The 22,601-nt window shown below is 41.1% G+C and overlaps 1 protein-coding gene across 1 annotated transcript in view; it reads right to left on the bottom strand.

The window, feature by feature from the left end:
• Positions 1 to 6,745: 6,745 nt before the first annotated feature.
• Positions 6,746 to 22,601, bottom strand: part of CYBB (cytochrome b-245 beta chain) — a 34,866-nt gene continuing 19,010 nt past the window's right edge. The window contains exons 8-13 of the mRNA XM_070785352.1: positions 20,642 to 20,734; positions 17,002 to 17,255; positions 15,562 to 15,724; positions 13,436 to 13,582; positions 10,695 to 10,819; positions 6,746 to 9,256 (exon numbers count right to left, since the gene is read on the bottom strand). Of these exons, the coding sequence (XP_070641453.1) occupies positions 9,130 to 9,256; positions 10,695 to 10,819; positions 13,436 to 13,582; positions 15,562 to 15,724; positions 17,002 to 17,255; positions 20,642 to 20,734 (909 nt within the window). The 3' untranslated portion in view covers positions 6,746 to 9,129. The remainder of the gene's footprint in view (positions 9,257 to 10,694; positions 10,820 to 13,435; positions 13,583 to 15,561; positions 15,725 to 17,001; positions 17,256 to 20,641; positions 20,735 to 22,601) is intronic.

Consider the following 22,601-nt stretch of genomic DNA (forward strand, 5'->3'; position numbering starts at 1 on the left):
TGACTGGACACTCTTCCTGAACAAAAACAGCTCTGGGAGACATCTGGAGTCCACTTAGGAACTGTTAGCAACACTGTGGAACAACAACAACAAAAACACCTGGGAGTCATCACACAAAAAGAGAAGAAAAAACAAATTCATTTTGCCCACATCATTCCCTGCCACCGCCCCCTTCCCAAGCAGGCATTGTTCAGGGCCAAGAAAGAACCTCCCAGTTAGAAAGAGTTGCCCTCACCAGGAACTCACCCCTTCCCTAAGAGTGGAGTGAATGACAGCTTCCTTGGGTTCTTGCGATACTGCAGGAAGCTTCTGCTTCAGTTTCATCCCCACCCCACTGGCCAAATTGAGAGGTTAATACAGTCGGCTATGAACCAGGAAGAAAGGCAGAGGCTAGCTGCTAACTATTAGCAGACATGCAGTGGGAGAGAGTGTGGTTCATGGAGACCCACTCTGCAGAAAAACTCTGCACGTTTCTCCACTGATAAAGGCAATGCCAGCATACCTGCGTGGACGCCCTGCTAATGTCTCCAGTCTTTGCCCCATAGGTAGTCTGTTCAGTGATGCTTAACACCTGAGTCTTGCCCCGCCCCCTACCCTAGCACTGCCACCCCACCCCCACCAGAAGCTGGTCACACCTGCAGGCACTGAGGTCTCAGTGGCTGGGCAAGTGTAAGATACCAGCCGCCCGAGTCCCTCCCCACCCTCACCAGTGCCCTGGAGTCAGGCTCACAGCCAGGCTAGCGCCCACCCCTCAGTGACCCCACTGCCGGGCCTGCCCTGGAAGTGAGCCCCTGCAGCTGTGCACCTGCATACCACTGGCCTGACGCCAGTCATTGGCCTCTGACTGCAGCCTGCAAGCTGGAGTGTGCTCAGCCATGGGTGAGTGCACCAACAACCAAGGCTCCCACAGCAGTTTGTGAACTGGGGCCCGGCCATGTTCTGTCACTGGCCAGCACAACCCTGCCCACCTGTACCTAGCACCTCCAGCTTTGCTCCATGCCCCTAGCCTGAACCCATCACCAGTCTACACTGCAGTGTATACCCTGCAGGGAAATGTCTGCAGCTGCAAGAGAACATGTCAACAGCCAGATCCCCAGCAGCTACTAAGGGCACATGATTAGCCTGGCCCTCGCTACCAGCCCTGGTTCCTATCACTACGAGTGTGTCTGCAAGGAGCCTCTGCCACTGCATGGGAACTGCAGCTGGCTGCCACAACCAAGTGTGTGTATGCCACCAGCTCTGGTCATCCCCACTGCCAACACTAGCTAGCAGAACTGGAGGTACTGTTTAGCAGCCACTACGGAACCCCTCTCCCCCATGCAGTACTCACCAAGGACCACACAGTTTTCTGTACTGTGGAGTCCAGTGGCCTGAGCTGAAGAGACATCGTGTTTCCCCAGACTGGGCGCTGCAACATACCCCCATGCTCGGGACCCTGGACCAGGTGACACAGAGTCACCATATGATCCAGTATGTCCCTCTTTCAGGTAAAAGGCTTCCTTCCCTAAACTCAGTTCATGAAGTCTGGAAGAAGCGACTGCTTTTTCAAATATGCTGACACATATTTGAGGCTGCAGGAATGATGAATCAGGAAACATGCTTCCACCAAAGGGATATAGTAAAATTTCTGTAGTTGGCCTCAAAGAAATGGAGATCTAGGAATTGCCCGATAAAGAGTTCAAAATAATTACAGATGCTCAGAGGGCTACAAGAGAACACAGATAAACAACTTAATGATATCAGGAAAAAATACAAGAACAACATGAGAAGTTCAACAAAAAGATAGAAAAAAATGAAAAAAACAAACAAACAGAATTTGGGGGGCTGAAGAATACAATAATTGAAGAAGTCAGTATAGAACAGCAGAATTTAGCAAACAGAAGAGAGAATCTTTGAACAAGAAGAGAGACCAAGTAAAATTATCCAATCAAGGAGTAAGAAGAAAAAAAAGAATGGCAAAGGATGAAGAAAGCCTGGGGGATTATGGGACACGATAAAAAATAATGTATACTCCATTAGAGTTTTAGAAGAAGAGAGTCGGAAAGGAGTAGAAAGCTTATTTAAAGAATAATGACTGAGAACTTCCCAAACATGGGAAGAGATTTAGACATCCAAGTTCATGAAGCTAATGTCACCTAAAAATTTCAATCCAAAACAATCTTCTCCAAGACATGTAATAACAAAACTGTCCAAAACCGAGGACAAAGATTTTAAAACCAGCAAAAGAAAAAAAAAAAAATCTCTCATGCAAGGGAACTTCCATAAGGCTATCAGTGGATTTCTCAGCAGAGACCTTGCAGGCCAGGAGAGAATGGGATGCTAAAGGATGCTGAAAACTCAAGATGCTGAAAGAAACTACCAGCCAAGAAAACTTTAGCCAGCAAAGTTGTATTTCAGAATTGAAAGCAAGGGCTTCCCTGGTGGTCCATTGGTTAAGAATCTGTATGCTAATGTAGGGGACACGGGTTTGATCCCTGGTCCAGGAAGATCCCACATGCGGCAGAGCAACTAAGCCCGTGTGCCACAACTATTGAGCTTGCACTCTAGAGCCTGGAGCCACAACTACTGAGCTTACGAACCACAACTCCTGAAGCCCTTGGGTCTAGAGCCTGTAGTCTGCAACAAAAGAAGCCACTGCAATGAGAAGAAGCCTGCACACTGGAGCGAAGAGTAGCCTCTGCTCACTGTAACCAGAGAAAGCCCATGCCCAGCAACGAAGACCCAGCACAGCCATAAATAAAATAAGTAAATCTTAAAAAAAAAATTGAAGGCAAAATAAAAACTTTCCCTAGCAAACAAAAACGGAATTTCTCACCAGTAAATCTGCCCTAAGAGAAATGCTGAAAAGAGCTCCTCAAGCTTGAAATGAATGGATGCTAATTAGATGTGAAAATAAGACAACACATTGATTGGTAAAGTAAGCATAAGGTTAGATTAAGAATACCTTAACACTGTAATATGGTGATGTGTTGACTACTTAACTCTAGTATAAAGGTTAAAGGACAAAAGTATTACAATTTGTTTAGTTATACAATATAAAAAGATGTAAATGGTGACATAAAGAATATAAAAGGGGGTAGTAAAAAGAGGTTTTGTATGTAATTAAACTGAAATTATCACTGTAAGGTAGACTGTTTTATAATGTTATATGGGATTCCCTGGTGGCTCAGATGGTAGAGTCTGCGTGAAATGTGGGAGACCTGGGTTTGATCCCTGGGTTGGGAAGATCCCCTGGAGAAGGAAATGACAACCCACTTCAGTATTCTTGCCTGGAAAATCCTATGGACAGAGAGAGGAGCCTGGTGGGCTACAGTCCATAGGGTCGCAAAAAGTCTATGTTGCCCACAAGAGACTCACTTCAGCTTTAAGGACACACATAGACTCAAAGTGAAGGGATGGCAAAAGATATTCCATGCAAGTGGAAACCAAAAGAGAGCAAGAGTAGCTATACTTAGATCAGACAAAATAGACTCTAAGGCAAAAATGGTAAGGAGACAAAGACAGTCATTATATATTGATAAGGGGGGGGCAATTAGTCAAGAAGCTATAATAATCATAAATATATATACACCCAACATCAGAGCACCTAAATGCATTAAGCAAATACTAACAGATCTGAAGGGAGAAATAGACAACTATCCAATAATCGTAGAGGACTTCAATACTCCACTTTCAACAATGGATAGGTTATTCAGACAGGAAATCAACAAGGAAATGAATCTGAAACATACTTCAGACCAATAGAACTAACAGACATATATAGAACATTTCATCAAACAACAAAGAATACACATTCTTCTCAAGCACACACAAAACATACTCTAGGATACAGTAAATGATAGGTCTCACACAAGTTTTAGTAAATTTAAGAAGATTGAAATCATGAGTATCTTTTCTGACCACAATGGTATGAAGCCAGAAACCAGTAACAGGAGGAAACTGGAAAATTCACAAATATGTGGAAATTAAACATGTTCCTGAACAACCAATGGGTCAAAGAAGAAATCAAAGTAAATCAAGAAATATCTCAAAACAAATGAAAATGGAAGTGCGATATGTCAAAATGTCTGGGATACTGCAAAGAATATATCTTAATTATTCTTACCACAATAAAGCAATTGTAATTATGTGACAGGATGGAAGTGTTAGCTAAGGCTAACACTTTAATTAATAAGGTAATCATTTTGCGATATATAAATGTATAGAATCAACACGTTGTACATCTTAAACTTACACAATGTTCCATGTCAATTATATCTCAATAAATCTGAGGAGGGGAAAGAAATTGGTAGGTTATTGAGGTTTAAGATATTTATAAAATATCTAGTTTTATTAAGAATCTAGATATTCAGTAACCATCATTATAAAAATCAATTCAATGTGATTTCATCAATGTATCTTAAAATGCCTGGGTGAAAGACTATCGGAGAAAATGATATTGGTATCATTGGAAGTATTCCCTAAATGTTAATTACTGATTACAAAAGTAAAATAATACCTTTAGATTTATAACAGAAAAATCTGGTGGTCAAACTTAATACCACTAATAACAGGACAAACTGATAATACCTACCTCCCAATGCAATGCACTAAGGATACAACGTCACCTATACATAGACTATATAGTAAATGATAGTTTTGTATTGGTGTTAAATTTCTTGGATTGATTCATTGCACTGTGGTTATATAACTGAAAGTTGTTCTTTGGAAAAACGTTCAGTGAATCATCATGTTGTTCGCTTTAAATATCTTACAATTTTATTTGTCAACTATACCTAAACAAAGCCGAGAACATTAAAATAAAAATTAGCATGAATCTGGTTAACCAATATTTCTAAATTAAGTTACCAAGATGCTTAGATAGTATAAACCAAGGGTTTATACACCACTGTTACTCAGCTCTTCTTAGTGCATTATCTGTACCTAGCACAATAGCACAGAGATGGGGGAGCCTGGTGAGCTGCCGTCTATGCGGTTGCACAGAGTTGGACATGACTGAAGTGACTCAGCAGCAGCAGCAGCAGCACAATAGCTTTAAAAAAAATCCTTGGTTACCTATACCTTGTCTAATCTGCTAGCGTGGCATAAAGAACATGAAATTTTTAGCTAGAAATATACGGACTTATACGTATTGATGAAGGTGAAAGTGGGAGTGGAAAAGTTGGCTTAAAGCTCAACATTCAGAAAACGAAGATCATGGCATCCGGTCCCATCACTTCATGGCAAATAGATGGGGAAACAGTGGAAACAGTGTCAGACTTTATTTTTCTGGGCTCCAAAATCACTACAGATGGTGACTGCAGCCATGAAATTAAAAGACGCTTACTCCTTGGAAGGAAAGTTATGACCAACCTAGATAGCAATTTCAAAAGCAGAGACATTACTTTGCCAACAAAGGTTCATCTAGTCAAGGCTATGGTTTTTCCTGTGGTCATGTATGGATGTGAGAGTTGGACTGTGAAGAAGGCTGAGCGCCGAAGAATTGATGCTTTTGAACTGTGGTGTTGGAGAAGACTCTTGAGAGTCCCTTGGACTGCAAGGAGATCCAACCAGTCCACTCTGAAGGAGATCAGCCCTGGGATTTCTTTGGAAGGAATGATGCTAAAGCTGAAACTCCAGTACTTTGGCCACCTCATGCGAAGAGTTGACTCATTGGAAAAGACTCTGATGCTGGGAGGGATTGGGGGCAGGAGGAGAAGGGGACGACTGAGGATGAGATGGCTGGATGGCATCACTGACTCGATGGACATGAGTCTGAGTGAACTCCGGGAGTTGGTGATGGACAGGGAGGCCTGGCATGCTGCGATTCATGGGGTCGCAAAGAGTCGGACACGACTGAGCGACTGATCTGATCTGATCTGATCTGATACAGACTTAATTTTGATACAGTTGCCCAGTAGTTGTGGGATAGTTTGAGCCTATCAGTTATTCTCTCTCAGCTTCAGTTTTTTTAATCAACAAAACTGAGCTAAAATAGCTACCTTGCTAAGAGATGGGGGTTCAACTCCTGGGTTGGGAAGATCCGCTGGAGGAGGGCATGGCAACCCACTCCAGCATTTTTGCCTGGAGAATCCCATGGACAGAGAAGCCTGGCAGGCTACAGTCCATAGGGTTGCAAAGAGTCGGACAGGACTGAAGTGACTTAGCACGCACGCACACAACTAACTTGCAAAATCCTGAGGGATTAAAACATTTGACATAGTAGAAGGTGTTTATTAAAGATTAGCTGTTTATGTTGCTGATGTTTGTTTGAGTTAATGACCTTTCCCTCCATGGCAGCATTTGCTGATCCCCACAGGAACATATGCCCACATCTCTATACCTTTCCTAGATGTGGGGATCATAATTGGATGACTCATTTAGAACAATTACCAACACAGAACCATAACTGTATATCTATTCATAACCTGATTTGATGGCATCTAACTGCAAAGTTAGAACCTAAAAGATGAGTGGAAATGAAAAAAAAAAAGAAGTTGCTATACTAGGGCTTCTTTGCATTTGAAATTCTATCTACAATATCAGGTGATACTCTCTTGTCCATTTCCTTGTATCAGTGTTGTGAGTGTCACCCGGATATCAGTACGGAACTCAGTACTTAGTTTTCCCTACTCAATCCAGAAATTGTGCCATGTTTGACATGTCATCTACGAAAATACAGAGAATTTCAATCCCACTGGGGCAGAGAAAATCTATGCCCTCTGAGTCCATCCTTGAATACGAAGATCAATAACACAGACACAGAGAGAGCTCATTCATTTTAATAATTGAGTGCAATTTTGATAGTTCTTCCCAAGAATTATCTCCCAGGGCCCCCCCCCCTCCCAAACTATTCACACACAACATCTACAAGTATTCAAATTAATAAACACAATGTTGCAAAAGCAAAAGAAATAAGAAACGCCTTCATAGCCTTGAGATTAAAAATAATGCTTAATTGTTCTCTCAGTAACTGTTGCTAAATACTAAATCTAAAAAGGCTGCAGGGGCAGCTGGTGGCTGGGGAACAGGAAGGAAGCTCTTATAATGACAAGCGCGTTTATACTCATTTTTCATCTTATAACCAGGATAACACAGGGCGTAACTCTCTGTGTGTCAAAAATAGAAAACCCTGGAGAAATATTTTCAGAGCAACAAATGAAGCTGGTTTTACTTATGCCACATAGGGAGCAAGGGCCCAGATTCTCAGACTCCCTGTAACCCTGGTCCCCCTTCTGGCTCGCACTTTGGCATAAAGAAATGAAACCACAAACATGGAGCCTGAGTCATAGCAATAGCACAATACAAATTTGTTGAATGAATGAACTGATACCTCAGGTGCAGTGTGAATGGGGTGGACCTAAGTTTCTCTTTGAAGAAACAGTCCTGGACATCGTGGGGAAATGACCTTCCCAAAGCAAGCCTGACTTGATGCCCTCAGTGCCCTGGGCATCCTGGGGACCCAATGGAACAACTGAGTTCTTTCTAGTTCAGCTTGGTCCCCTGAATAGGTCCACTCAGCATCAAATTTGTGGCTAGAATTTCAGATTCAACACCTTATGTGACCAAACTAAAATGAATATGTGTATGGCTCCTGCAATTACATTCAATACATACAAGACTTTAAGAAATCTGGGGTAGAAAATGACCCCCTTCCCCTACCCTTCCCTTTTGCCTTTTTTTTTTTTTTTTGGCTTTCTCTCACTTTCCTTCTATTGTCTTCCTCCTTCCCTCCCCTTTCCTCCTAACCTGGCCTTCTGCCCTTCCCCTCTGCTCCTTTCTCCTTCTTTCTCATTATTAAAGTTGATTACTTCTAAATATCTGTGGCTGCAGAGAATATAACAAATAAAGCTGTTTTTCATTCCCAGAAGTAGGGGCAGTTACATTAACAGTGATTTAGAGATTCTTGAACTCATGAATATCCAGAATATTCTATTGGAGCTAGGGATTTAGTTTCTGGGATGTAAATTGTATTATGATCATGACGATAGAAGGATAAATCATTAGTTACACTAGTAAGATCAATTTTCCATGTGTATTTAAGTAAAATAAAGGGTGGATGCTATTTAAAGCAGCTGTCAGATACATACTTGTCACAATTCTTAATTTCAAATTCACAAGTGCTGGCTGGAGAGGACCGTTTTGGGCAATAAATTAGTTTGCATTTCTTTCATAGCATCAGGAGCAGGACTAAAGGAGCCAGCCAGAGTTATGAGAGGAGTTCATTTCTCTGCCTCCATCTCCCTTTGGTGCAATGCTTCAAATAAGAGTGTTTGGACAGGACAACCCATTGGTTACTAACCTTAGCCTGTTCTGTACCCTTAAGAGAATGAGGCTCGTTTGGTCAACTAGAGTATCAGAAGTGATTTCCTCAGATAATACTGTTTAAGGCTTTCCGTTGATTCTACCTTGGCACTGTATGGTTCTAAATGTCTTTTCACTCATTCATTCAGCTAACTTTCAATGAGTATCCACTCTCTGCCAAGCACCAGTGTAAATGGTGGGTCATACATACATCCAGTCAGTCTAATATTCTTTTTTAGGAGAAATCTCTGACCCAGTTAGGCTGCTATATTGGTAAACTGGAGGATGTCATCACTATTAAGTGATGAATCATTCTCAACATAAATTATCTCCTACTTGGAAAGTTTCCTTCAATAGAACAATAATGATAACAAAGATGACACAAAAGGGAATATGAATAATTATTCCCTGGTTTGCTTCTTCTTTGGGGGAGCATGCAAACCAATTTCCAGGCAACCTGCTATTGCTGAAAGATCACCAAACCTAGAGTCAGATGGCCTAGAGCCAGTCTCATCTTAGGGAGGTTACTTCACCATTTTGAACCTTTTTTTTTTTTTCATCCTGAAAAGTGAGTCTGAGAATCTTTGCCCTACCTTTCTCTGGCATTACTGTGAAGGGGAAAAAAAAGGAAAAAAAAAGTTTATATAATTGCTCTGAAAACCATAAAGCTCCATACAAATGCAAATTTATCACCATTAAAAATCTTTGACATTCCTCTCAGGGAAAATCATCACATCATAGTTCCTTTTTCTTTTTTTTTTAAAGGGAGGAACTTATATTATCCACTAGCATTACTTGGTTATTCAGTGGTACAACCCACATTTATTTCCTCAAGGAAGAGACCAGTTAGAAGTTTTCCTTGTTGAAAATGAAATGCACTCCCCTGGGGCCAGAGTCGGAGTTGGAGATGCACTGCTTATTAAGGGTGTCAGCCAAGGCTTCCGGTCCGCAGAGGAAGACTCCTATTCTGGTACTTTTGGGGAGAAAAAGAGAAAGAAAAAGACAGTTTTAGGCTTTGGGATGGGATCAATTACAAAGCACATGAGGAGATTTCCTACTGATTTTAGGCCTCAGAGCAGAGTCTCCTCAGCTCCTTTGTCTTTCCACAAATGACAGAGTTCAGGTGACCCTTGGAAGGGTGGCTTGGTCCTATTTATGGGGGCAGCTGGCTACTTCAAAAGGCAGCTGACTTTATTGAAAAAAAAAATGACATTCAAGCAAGGTTTATGGAAACTTCTACCACAGAGAAAATGGTGGTGAATTTGTGAGCCTGTGGTCTACTTCCTTTCAGGGCTCTGTGTTCTCAGACACTCCAGCATCTTTTTAAAAAAAAAATTATTTTTGACCACACCATGGGACATGTAAGAGCTTAGTTCCCTGACCCAGGATCGAACCACACCCTCCTGTATTTGAAACACAGACTTTTAACCATTGGACCATCAGGGAAGTCCCTCCAGTGCCTTAAAATCAGGAACAAACCCGCCTTAGGATCGGCAACTCTGCTAACAACTTGGTGTGGCTTTGTCCTTCAACTTTTTAGACTCTAAAGCCTTGTTCCTCTAGCCGTGGTTTCAGACCAGAGCCCTGGTGTCAGCTTTTCAAGAATTCATATTATTGAAGTAGGTCAGCTGTGTTTTTAAATTGTTATGACTTCACAATTTTTTCAAATCTGCCCTAAAATATCTGTTTGGCTTAAATGTCAAAGCTGTGATAATTTGTTCTTTGATGTGACTGTATTTCCAATTCCTTGTTCATGTTAAGATTTCAAGAAAACTCAAAAAGCCATTCAAAGCCAAGAATGGAGATTCTTGGGCCCCACCCCACATATATTAAATCAGCATTTTAAAAAGCTCCTCCAAGTGATTTACATGTTCATTAAAGTGTAAGAAGCAATGACATAAAGAGTGTATTTATGGTGATTTCTTGAGTTTATCATGTGTTCTAACAAGAGAAAAGATCTCCTCAAAGCTTCATAATGACTAAAGCTTTAGTGAGGGCAGGAAGGACCTGGGGTATCTGTCAACTTATGATCTAGGACCCAAAAGCTATACATGAAAATGGGGCCAGTGTCTCCTTAGTAAACAATATAAATCTTGTTGAATTAATAGAAGCAGATACATGAGTGAAATTTAGGAGATAAAAGCAAAGAATTGAGTTACGGGCCTACTTGGGGGCAGCAGGGTTCAGAAAGCCTGAGGTGGGGCCTAGGAATCTGTTTGGAACTCACCAGTCAATGTTGGGTGTGATTTAAAGACTTCTTAAAGTGAGAGATATTTAGAACCTTTTATGAGTGTGAATATAGTTATCTAGATATTTTAGTTTCCAGAATATATAAATTTAGCTGTGTTTGGGAGCTGCTGCTTTACACAGACCGTAAGCCTCAAGAATACTCTGTTGGGGGAACTCCTTACTTGGGATGTTGACTTCCAATGGTCTTGAACTCGTTATCCCAGTTGGGTCGTCCATACAAGGTCTTTTGTTTCAGGCCTGTGATTACATCTTTCTCCTCGTCATGATGCATAGCAAAGTGACTGGCCTGCAAGAAAGGACATGAATTCAGAAAAAAGAGTCATGCTCTATAAACACACACAGATAGACTAACATATCCCACAAACCAAGCTCTACCCATTCTAAATGTACATATATGAAGCAAGGCATTATGCCAGAAGCTAGACGGTCAACAACACTGAACACACTGATTTCAAGCCATTTATAGTCTAGAAAGGGAGACCTTGAAGTAAAAAGGTGGGCAATCCTGTTTGTAGACTAAGGTACCATGAATGCCATAGAGGAGGCACAAACATCTCCATGAGAACAAAGAAGGGAGGACAAGTGGAGGATATGTCTCAGGGTGGCAGCATTTGAGCCAGACTTTAAAGTGTGGGTACGATTTAAATTCTGTTTCACTGTTTTTCTCTCTGCAGTACATCTAGCAGTCTGTCCTGAATATACTCCCACTGTTTTGAGAGAATCACTAAGAATTAAGACAATCATAGATTCAAATACACTCATATTTTGCTAATGTAATGAGACATCAAACCAAGCCTAAAGCTATTAATTGTGTGTGTTGGGGGGGGTGGGGGGTTGCTTTCTGTTACCATTCTAGGGAGCCTCAGTTTGAACCACAGGTATTTTTTGGTAAAAATGGTTAATTAAATTTAACAATTAAATCAGATTTTAAATTTACTGGACAGGGGATGGATAATGGGGATGGAAGAGGTTAAGAAGGGTGGTTTCCCTGGTTTAATAATCCTGTACACACAAAGTTTTGCAAAGCAAGATAACTATTTTTCAATGCAAAAAATTTCCCACTGGGGGGAAAAAAAAACAAAAAACTGGCTTTTGAAAAAAACAGAACTGCAGAGCAATTTATATATTATACATTTTTCCCCCTGGGTTTCATTTTTATCAAAGTCTGTTGTCGCTTTGTCTTTAAATTGGAGAAGTGACATCCTAAAACCACTTTTTCTAGAGCAGCAATTTTCATGGTCATGTGGCCCGGGACCTATGTTTGTGGGACCTACGGGACCTACAAAACTTTCTGAAGACTTGGAGAATTTATGATAGGCAATATGCCAAAACCTGAATGAGAAGAAGTCAGTTTTCACAGGTACAAGGCACATGTGAAAAATGTCTCTGATGAGGAGCCAGTGTATGGGTGTGGCCAGTTGAGCCAGTGACCAGAAACTCTTGCCTTAGCTCCTCACTCAGGACGACAGTTAGGCTGCTTCTGGGCCAAGTCATTAATGTTTGCTTATTTAGAAACACGTTACCTGCTAGGAATCATTAACTTGTTTCTAAGTTTCTCAGTCTCACCACTTTAGACATTTGAGGCCAGATAGTTCTTTGTTGTGGGGGGTTGTCTCGTGAATTGTTATCTTATCAATACTTGTAGCTGTAATTGTTTTATCCATTGAAAATTCACAATTTCATTGCTAAATGTCTCAGGAGGGAGTATATATACATATGTGTACTACACCCATGTATACATATATACATACATATATCACCTTCACTAGATATATACTGATTTATTTGCAAATGATTATCATGAACTACTGGAAGTGGCTAAGAGTGCAGGTCCTGGAGCATTTATTACTTGGATGCTCTTGGACAAATGACCTAAGCTGTTCTGGGCCTTGGCTTCCCTATCTGTAAAATATGGATAAGGCTAATAGCTACTTATAAGGTGGTTGTGAGGATTTAATTAGACAATCTATGTAAACACTAAGAAGAATACTTGGCACAAGCATATGCTTAAGAATTATTACCAGTTATTATGACTCCTTATTAAATATATTATGTATATTATAAAACATACATAATACAAATTAAAGGAATATATACCCATATACATACCCATATATATGCATGTGTATTTATGGGCTTCCCAGGGGGCTTGGCGGTAAAGAATCTGCCTGCCAATGCAGGAGACCCCTGGGTCTGGAAGATCCCCTGGAGTAGGAAATAGCAACCCCACTCCAGTATTCTTGCCTGGGAAATCCAAGGGACAGAGGAACCTGGAGGGTTACAGTCCACGGGGTCACAAAAGAGTCGGACATGACTTAGTGACTAAACAACAGCAACATACATATGCATGTGTGTATATATATATATGTGTGTATATATATATATATATATATATATGTATATATATGTGTATATATATATGTATATATATGTATGTATATATATATATATGTATGTATGTATATATGTATATATATATGTATATATATATATATATATATATATATACACACATACACATACACATACATACACACTCACACACACACACAGAAAGAGAGTGAGAGAAAGCTAATATTTTCTTTTCTCCCATAACCCAGTGGATCATCTTATCCAACTGGTTCAATACCCCTGGGTGGGGCATTGCTCTAACAAGGTCACAGTCATGGCTCTCACTTCTTTGTAGGCTCCCTAGCTTTGACCTGTCCCACAGATACCAGCTTTGAATTTAGTCTCAACAGTCTGAACATATGGGCATACTGAGTCAGAGTGAATGCGGTGGATCACCTGAACCCACTGACTATTCTTAAAACCAGTACACAAGACACTCCAGTAGCCAAAGGGAAGTCGGTAAGCCCTGGGTGCTATGGGACAGACCTGAGATTGGGGATCTTGTCCTTACCTGAGACTCATCCCAGCCAGTGAGGCAGATGTTGTAGCTGAGGAAGTCCGTGTTGTTCTTCTCCTGCATCTGTGTTTCCAGCAGCTGCAGCAGGTCCGCAAACCACTCAAAGGCATGTGTGTCCCGGCACAGCCAGTAGAAGTAGATCTGAGAGGGGAACAGACCGTGAAGCAGATTATTTGCTGTTCAGTCATTCAGTCATGTCCAACTCTTTGCAACCCCATGGACTGTAGCATGCCAGGCTTCACAGTCCTTTACCATCTTCTGGATTTTGCTCAAACTCATGTGTATTGAGTTGATGATGCCATCCAACCATTATATATATATTTTTTATTTTTAAATTGAAGTATAGTTGATGTATAGTATTATACAAATCACAAGTGTATAGGAGAGTGATCAACAATTCCAAATGTTATACCCCATTTATAATTATTATAAATCATTGGCTATATTCCCCATGCTGTATATCCTTGTAGCTTATTTTATTTCTAATAGTTTGTATCTTTTGATCCTCTCCCCCTATGTTGCCCTTCCCTGTCCCTTCTCCCCACTGGTAACCACCAGTTAGTTCTCTATATCTGTGACTTAAGTAGATTATATTTAAATAGACACCTATCAGCATTGACATATGGATTTCTACCCTCCCACCTTCCACTTTTCCCTGTTGCTCAGAATGCCTAGAAACATAGGTTTTTAGAAAACTCTAGATATTTGACAAACTAGCTTGCATGAACCTGTTCTGGCCTTTACACAGCAGGATAGTAAATAAACAGCTTGTTCTTAGAAATCTGTAGCTTAAGAAGAAAACATGAACCCACCACTTGCCCCCTGGGGCTGCTCTTGCCCTCTCAGAATTCCTCACTTCCTTGGACTCTCCTTTCAGAAAGATCAGTAGGATGTAGATGAGCCATGGTTGCCACCATGCAACTTCCCTGCCTGCTACACCAGACACCTCTGAGTTCTAGGGGAAAAAGTAGTTCTACCCACACCTCCTCAATATTGAAAAGAGGGGAAGGGAGAATGAAAGTCAAAGTCAGCTCCATGTGCCTATTAGAGGTTATCTCTCAGGAAGATCCCCTGGATAAAGAAATGGCAACCCACTCCAGTATTCTTGCCTGGGAAATCCCATGGACAGAGGAGCCTGCTGGGCTACAGTCTATGGGGTCACAAAGACTTGGACACAACTTAGTGACTAAACAACAACAGTCATTAGAGTGACTCAAGCTTTATTAAAGATGTTGTTTCTCAGGCAATGAAACCCAACTTACATGGGACCAAAAATTCCCCTGGGACTTTACTCTGAGGAGACAGTCATATAAAGTAAAAGTGTCATGAACTTTACTCTGAGGAGACAGTCATATAAAGTAAAAGTGTCATGAAAAGACATGTCTCCTGCCCTCCCCCTGCAAATAAATGTGGGGGAGGGGTGACTGGAAATGGAATCTACCTCAATATCTAACATAAGATGATAGAAAAATTATTCTATATCCTCTCAACGGAACATGAAGGACTCATCAAAAATGATTATTAGCAAGCTTGTGACAACACTGAAAAACACTATATGTTTCCAAAAGGGTGGGACATGAAATTGTACATACTCAATATATGCAGCTTTCTAAAAATATATAAACAAGTGGAAAAGTGTTGGAAGAGAATTTACCAAAAGGAGAATTACTGGATTGGGATTGTGAACACTTTAGCTCTCTCTCTTCTGAATTTCTAGTAATACCATGCAAATACGGTATATTACTTTCCATAATAGGCCTGCTTCTATGGTATATTACTTTCAATAATAGGCCTGCTTCTATAGAAACACACTTATTTGTTTGTTTGTTTGGTGGTGCTGCGAGGCTTGCGGGATCTTAGTTCCCTGACCAGGCATCGAACTTGAAGCCCTTGGCAGTGAAAGTACTGAGTCCTAACCACTGGAACACCAGGTAAGTCCCAGAGACACCTTTAATTTATCAAATAGCCCTTTTGTGAGAAGCCTGCCTCTCTGAAACCACCCAGAACTTGTCTTCACTTCGTCTGATCTCTGCCAGCCACTGCCCTGACGGCTCTTTGAGGCTTCACTTGGCAGAGTGTGATGACTAGTCCAAGCTCTCTGAAAAAAAGAAAGAACCTACCTTTTTGAGCCTCAGATTTGGGGCTTTATTGCAATATTTGTACCAGACCGACTTGAGGATGGATGCAAAGGGCGTAACCCCGATCCCTGCTCCCACTAACATCACCACCTCGTAACTGAACACGTCCTCACTGGCAGTGCCAAAGGGCCCGTCAACAGCTATCCTGGAGGGAAGTATGGGGGGAGATGGTTACACAGATGTCTTGCTCTTCACAGGCAGAGGGGGCACACATTATCACTGGGGGTGTGCAATAGGTCACTGCAAACCGGGAAGATGTATTGATGATGTGGCACTTTCTTCTGTGAGACGGCTTTCAAGTAACCAACTCGGTGTGAACATTGGGGTTGGAAGTAAGAAGAGGAATTTTTAGCTAACTAAATATTTAGCTAAAATATGCGGTAACTCTCCAGGGTATTTTTTCCTGTACCTCCTTTCACACATCAAACACACACACACACACTCACATACACACTCACACACACATGTCTGTGTTTTGCCAGGGCAGCCCACACTTGAAATTCTTGCACATTAAAGTGAGAAGTTTTCCATGCTATAATATCTTATGAATTTATTATCTCCACTTTTCATTTGTCTAGTCATTGAGTTATTTGACCAACTTTTCTTCAGCATCTACTAACGCCTGACGCCATGTTAGGCATGTGCGAAGAAGGAGGCCAACTGAGTAATATCTGGCATGCATGCATGCTTAGTCACTTCAGTCACGTCTGACTCTTTGCAGCTCTATGGACTGTGGCCCGCCAGGCTCATCTGTCCATGGGATTCTCCAGGCAAGAATACTGGAGAGGGTTGGTATGCCCTCCTCCAGGGAATCTTCCCGACCCAGGGATGGAACCAGAGTGTCTTATGTCTCCTGTATTGGAGACATATCTCCCTTCAAATAATGTACAGCAATTAAATTTTAAGTATAGCTTTGATTGAAAGTTAATATACCTTGACCTTGACCCTTACAAATGTAAAGGCATTAGGGAATATTCATGATTAACATATGATTCAAATATTTTATATTTTACATAAGATTTATACAGATATGCATAAACAGCTTCCCTGGTGGCTCAGATGGTAAAGAATCCACCTGCAATGCAGAAGACACAGGAGACCAGGGTTCAATCCCTGGGTCGGGAAGATCCCCTAGAGAACTGAATGCCAACCCACTCCAGTATTCTTGCCTGGAGAATTCCATGGACAGAGGAGCCTGGTGGGCTACAGTGCCTGGGGTCTCAAAGACTCGGACATGACTGAGAGACTAACGCTTCACCACATGTAAGATGGGGAACACAGAGATCGTTACTTCTGTTTGCAGAATCTGTGTGTTTTGTTAAGACTCAGGGGCTACTGGAGTAAGAGATGGGAGAAGCAAAACTATTTAGTGACATATTTTCCTGAACTCATGCACCTTTGTAACAGGCACTCTGTACTCACTTTGGTAGTTTCCAGGCATCTTGAAACTCCTGCTTATCACAGCCACAAGCTTTGAAGAGTCCCTCTGTCCAGTCCCCCACGATGCGGATATGGATGCTAAAGAAGTCTTCCTCAGGGGCAGAGGTCAGGGTGAAAGGGTGCCACTCCAGCTTGGACACCACGGGACACTTGACGAAAATGTATTGGCCCACCTCCATCTTGAATCCTTTCTTCTTCATCTGGAGCTCGATGGTTTTGAAAGGGTGAGTGACCACCTATGGAAATAAAACATGTCTCTGGAAATGCCCCTTTCTCCCAGTACTTGTCTTGTCAGTGTCTGTATGGATAAGAGGCTGAGCTAAGAGGCCCCACCCAGGTTCCTTCTTCAGGGCCAACAGAGTAGTTCTTTCAGCAAATGAATCTCTAACTGGGAATAGCCCTTGACTGTAGCCAGTGGCCCACAATGAGCTCTGATGCAGGGACCCAAAGGCCTGGCCCTTCTCCTCACTTTGGGACAACTCCCAGGGGCCATCCCAGCTCTAGCACTTCCTGTAGGATCAGCTGAGGCTGCAGTTGCAACCACTTTGACAGCCACCTATTTTCTTCCCCCAGCCCTGCCTTTTTTTCCTTTTACAAGTTCATCTCCTGAGAACACGCCCCGGATAAGCCTTCTGCATGCAGTTCTCTGTCTCTGAGTCTTGGCTAGGGAATTCAACCTAAGACTCCGACTTACTGTGATTTTTTTTCCTTTAAGAAATCAAGGCAGTGGCTAGAAACAGGAAGAAGAGATGGTTTCCTATTCAGCTTTCCTGTTTCCCCAGGGGGATTGATCAAGAGCCTTAGCAGCCAGACAGAGGCAGAAGGTGACCCCATTCACAGTTCTATAGCAACGTCCCCCAAACCAAGCCTAAGGTGCTGGTCTGTCTTTGTCCCACGTCCCACCTTGAGCCTGCCTGATTTCATGCATTGTTTCTGTTTCTTCCTACTTGGGGAGTGCACTGTCCTTCTCTCCCAAAGCCAGGCCCCATCCACCCATTGTTCGTTCTCCATGTACCTGAATGTTCATAATAGCTTTGTTTACAATAGCAAAATAATTTGGAAACAGTCTAAATGCCCATCAACTGGTGAGTTGGTAAATAAAAATAAAAATAGAACACAACAAAATGCTTTCATTGTAATATGCTGTTCCCGTGATGATTCCTGAGATCTCAGGAGGACTTTATATGTACAACAGAAAACAAACCAAGGGACATCAAAGGAAAGGAAAATCAATAGAAACAAAATAGCAGTCTCCTAATGTTGACTGAGGGGCTTCTCTGGTAGCTCGGTGGTAAGGAATCCACCTGTGACGCAAGAGACACAGGAGACACTGGTTCAATCCCTGGGTTGGAAAGATCCCCTGGAGGAAGGCATGGCAACCTACTCCAGTATTCTTGCCTGGAAAATCCCATGGACAGAGGAGCCTGACAGGCTACAGTCCATGGGGCTGCAAAGAGTCGGACACGACTGAAGGGACTGAGCACAATGTTGACTGATACTGCTGAGCTTTTCTTTTCATGAGTGAGGAGTAGGAGAATATGAAATTCTTTTAAGAAAAATTGTCAAATGTTTCCAAAATTTGTGATTCAAATATAACTTAAATGACAAGGCTGCAACCCATGTCCCTTCATCACTGAATTAAGGAGGTGTAAAGCTTCATTTTGAAAACAGAAAATAAAGATTGATGAAAATGACTTCGAAAATTATGCTGCTCACACTGCAATTTTGTGTGGTGAACATGATTTTTACCATAACGCAATGTTGCCACCACAGGCGACGCTGGGATAGGAGGGAGTAAAATGTCCTAGTGGACAACACAGTCACAAAATACTTTTGGAGAGTACTTCGTTTCTTACATGTGTTGACATGAGAAGAAAATGGATATTCATTTTATTCACAGGAAAACAAGTTTGCCTTAGAAATAGGCCTAGCAGAAATACTTGTCTGGTTAGTTCGTTTTAGTCTAGTAAGGGAAATTTTGTGGTTGATCTTTTTGCTGATCTGTGGGCTTTTCCTCATACAATATAAATATCATAAAAGGAGAACTGTTGTGGCTTCCTATATTTCAAGATCTCCATTGCCAGCTGGACTACGTTCCTATGACCTGCCATAGAGGTCCAGAAAGAAGAGGTAGGTGGACAGGAAGGTTTTGTGTGTTTTGCAAAAGCAACCCATTGTAAACTTTGGTAAATACTTTTTTTTTTTTTTTTATTTATTAATTTTTTATTTTTATTTTTTTTGGCTGTATTTTTTTTTTACATTTTTTAAAATTTTATTTTATTTTTAAACTTTACAATATTGTGTTAGTTTTGCCATATATCAAAATGAATCTGCCACAGGTATACATGTGTTCCCCATCCTGAACCCTCCTCCCTCCTCCCTCCCCATACCATCCCTCTGGATCGTCCCAGTGCACCAGCCCCAAGCATCCAGTATCGTGCATCAAACCTGGACTGGCGACTCATTTCATACATGATATTATACATGTTTCAATGCCATTGCCCCAAATCTTCCCACCCTCTCCTTCTCCCACAGAGTCCATAAGACTGTTCTATGTATCAGTGTCTCTTTTGCTGTCTCGTACACAGGGTTATTGTTACCATCTTTCTAAATTCCATATATATGCGTTAGTATACAGTATTGGTGTTTTTCCTTCTGGCTTACTTCACTCTGTATAATAGGCTCCAGTTTCATCCACTCATTAGAACTGATTCAAATGTATTCTTTTTAATGGCTGAGTAATACTCCATTGTGTATATGTACCACAGCTTTCTTTTTTTTTTTTTATTTTTAAATTATATCTTTTTTTTTTCTTCCAATTTTATTTTATTTTTAAACTTTATATAATTGTATTAGTTTTGCCAAATATCAAAATGAATCCTCCACAGGTATACATGCGCTCCCCAAATACTTTTTGAACTGAATTGAATTCAATTTTATTTGATAAAAATAGTCTTGTCTGATGTTTCCTGAAACTATAATAAGGTGATTCTATTTCTATTTATTTAGTTAGATATTTATTTATTTAGTGATAAGAAGTGGCATTGACATGAGGGGAATAAACCGATATATATTTGAAGTTACCAGACTCAACTTTCAATGAAGTTTAGTTAGCTTACTGAAGACTTTGAGGACATTAACTCTGACATTCTGTTACTACATACAAAGCAGAGAAGGAGGCAAAGAGGACCTGGGGAATGATCTCTGTTTCAGTAAGACCTGCCCTGGTTCCCTGATTTTTTCGGCATCTGAATATTTTAAGGCTCAATAAATGACCTTTGTGACCTTTTGAACTCATCTCTTTTGCTCCTTTACTCTTAACTAATCACATCATCCCTCATGCCTCTCCCCTTAACACACACACACACACAACGCAAATTCATTCACATAAAACATTTTCATTCATTTTTCAACAGAAAATGTTAAATTCTAGTTTCCCCAGTGAAAAGGTCCAATCATTTGACTATCAGGCTAGGGGCATTGAAACAAACCATAGGTCATCGCTCTGCCCTAAGTTTAATCAAAAGAAACCAAGTAAAAGACAGTTCTGACAGTGTTGTAGAGAACTTGGGTAGACTTGCCCATGATATAGTTAGATAGTCATTCCTAAGCCAGTGCCTACCTTGGTGATGACCACCTTCTGTTGAGATCTCCAAAACCGTACCAACCTCTCACAGAGATACAGGAACATGGGACCCACTATCCATTTCCAAGTCTGTAATCAGAACAAACAATGAAAAAAAGCATGTGTTAAGGGGTGGTAGTTAATAAAAGATTCACGAGGACAAAACATTTTAGAAATGCAACTAACATTTGTGGGCTTGTTTAAATATTTGATATTATACTAGTAAATTTCTTCCATAAAAGAATGCATGAAAATACCTGAAGTTAAAATAAATTTCTGAGCCAGTAAAAATGAACATTCTCTTTGGTCACATTGGGGAACTATATCTACAGTATGAAACTCTCCCAAGAGGAACTGCCCCAAGAATGGGATTTCCTCCTACTGTTGCAATAGGAGTTGCAATAATCCTACAGCAGAGTAAAGTTGGTTTCGGAATTAACGTTTCTCTAAAGGATAGCATTTCAACAACATCATATTTTTAATGTAACATTGCAATTACTTTCTCTTAGTCACGTAGTCAAAGCTTAACTCATCACAAGATGAGAAATTTCATGTAAGAATTTAGCTGTTTCTCCAATATTCTTGCAAGTTCTCAGAGCAATGTACTTGCTGAATAGGGACAGATCCAGAGAGTTTTAGCTTTTTCTAGAGTCCCCTCTTGTCAGAATCTGCAATGTTTCAGACCACTGGAATTACTCTGTGGCATTGTTGGCTGTCCAAAATTATTTAGACCAAACAGATCCATCCTGGGATTCAGTCAGTTAGGTTCCTAGTTGAATATCTGAAGTAGCAAAGAATTTTAGAAGGTGATATCATCTAAAATATGACATTCCAGAAGGGATTCCAAGAGGGGAAGAAATCCCAGAGGACTTTCCATACTCTCACTTATGATCTTCCTATGAAAATTTTTAAGAAACTTATTGTTGGAAGTTGAGAGCACCCAAATAGCCCTATCTCCAATCAAAGTTGAAAAATATCTGCCTGGAGGTCATAAATTCTCTGCTACTGGCCTTCAATTTCATGGGTCAGGTTTTTCAAACCATCTAGCATTATCCATCTATTTCCTGGGGGCGACCTGGGGCCACATTGAATGGAGCCAGGTGTTGGACATCGCCTCTAATCTTCCCAGAACCCCAGGAGCATTTCTGAGGTACGTGTCTGTTAAGGTAGTAGCATTCTGACTCCAGCTGTCTTCAAGGAAATGTGCCTTCCCCAACTCAGAAGAGGACCTGCAATACAGTTCCCTTTTAATCCTTTCTATTGATGACTCTGGGCTTTCCTGTTGGCTCAGCGGTAAAGAATCCACCTGCCATGCAGGAGATGTGGGTTCAGTCCCTGGGTTGGGAAGATCCCCGGGAGACGGAAATGGCAACCCACTCCAGTATTCTTGCCTGGAGAATCCCATGGACAGAGGAGCCTGGCGGGCTATAGTCCATAGGGGTCGCAAAGAGTCAGATGAGACTGAGTGACTAAAACAACGACAACAACAACAATTGATGTCTCTATGTAGTGGGGGTAGTTCAGTGATGTGTCTGGTTACGTTCATTAATAAGTAAGGATGCTGAAAGATGTTAAGTCCTCAGACAGCATGCTGTTTCTAGAGGAAGAGTACTCATATTAGGAGAGTAGGGAAAAAGGAAGGAGAAATGGGATGGGAAATTTGCCTTTATATTATACTGTGTTTAAGGACACAATTACTGATCCTTTTCAGAAGACCTATACAAACGTTGATTTTTGCTTAGTTTTATACCAATAGCTAACATAATAACCAACTATGTGTATTGCTTGCCAATGGGGGGAAAAGGTATGAAAATCATAGGGTTCACTTCTCACTCTATGGAACAGAGAAATGGAGTTCTTGAGAGTTCCCAACAAAAGAGAAATATTTTAGCATCCTTTCCCTTGGTCACCCTTGCCACACTCCTGCTCTACCATGAAGTGCCATTGGGTGTTGGCA

The sequence above is a fragment of the Bos indicus genome, chromosome X (genome assembly GCF_029378745.1).
Source record: "Bos indicus isolate NIAB-ARS_2022 breed Sahiwal x Tharparkar chromosome X, NIAB-ARS_B.indTharparkar_mat_pri_1.0, whole genome shotgun sequence".
NCBI classification, from domain to species: domain Eukaryota; kingdom Metazoa; phylum Chordata; class Mammalia; order Artiodactyla; family Bovidae; genus Bos; species Bos indicus.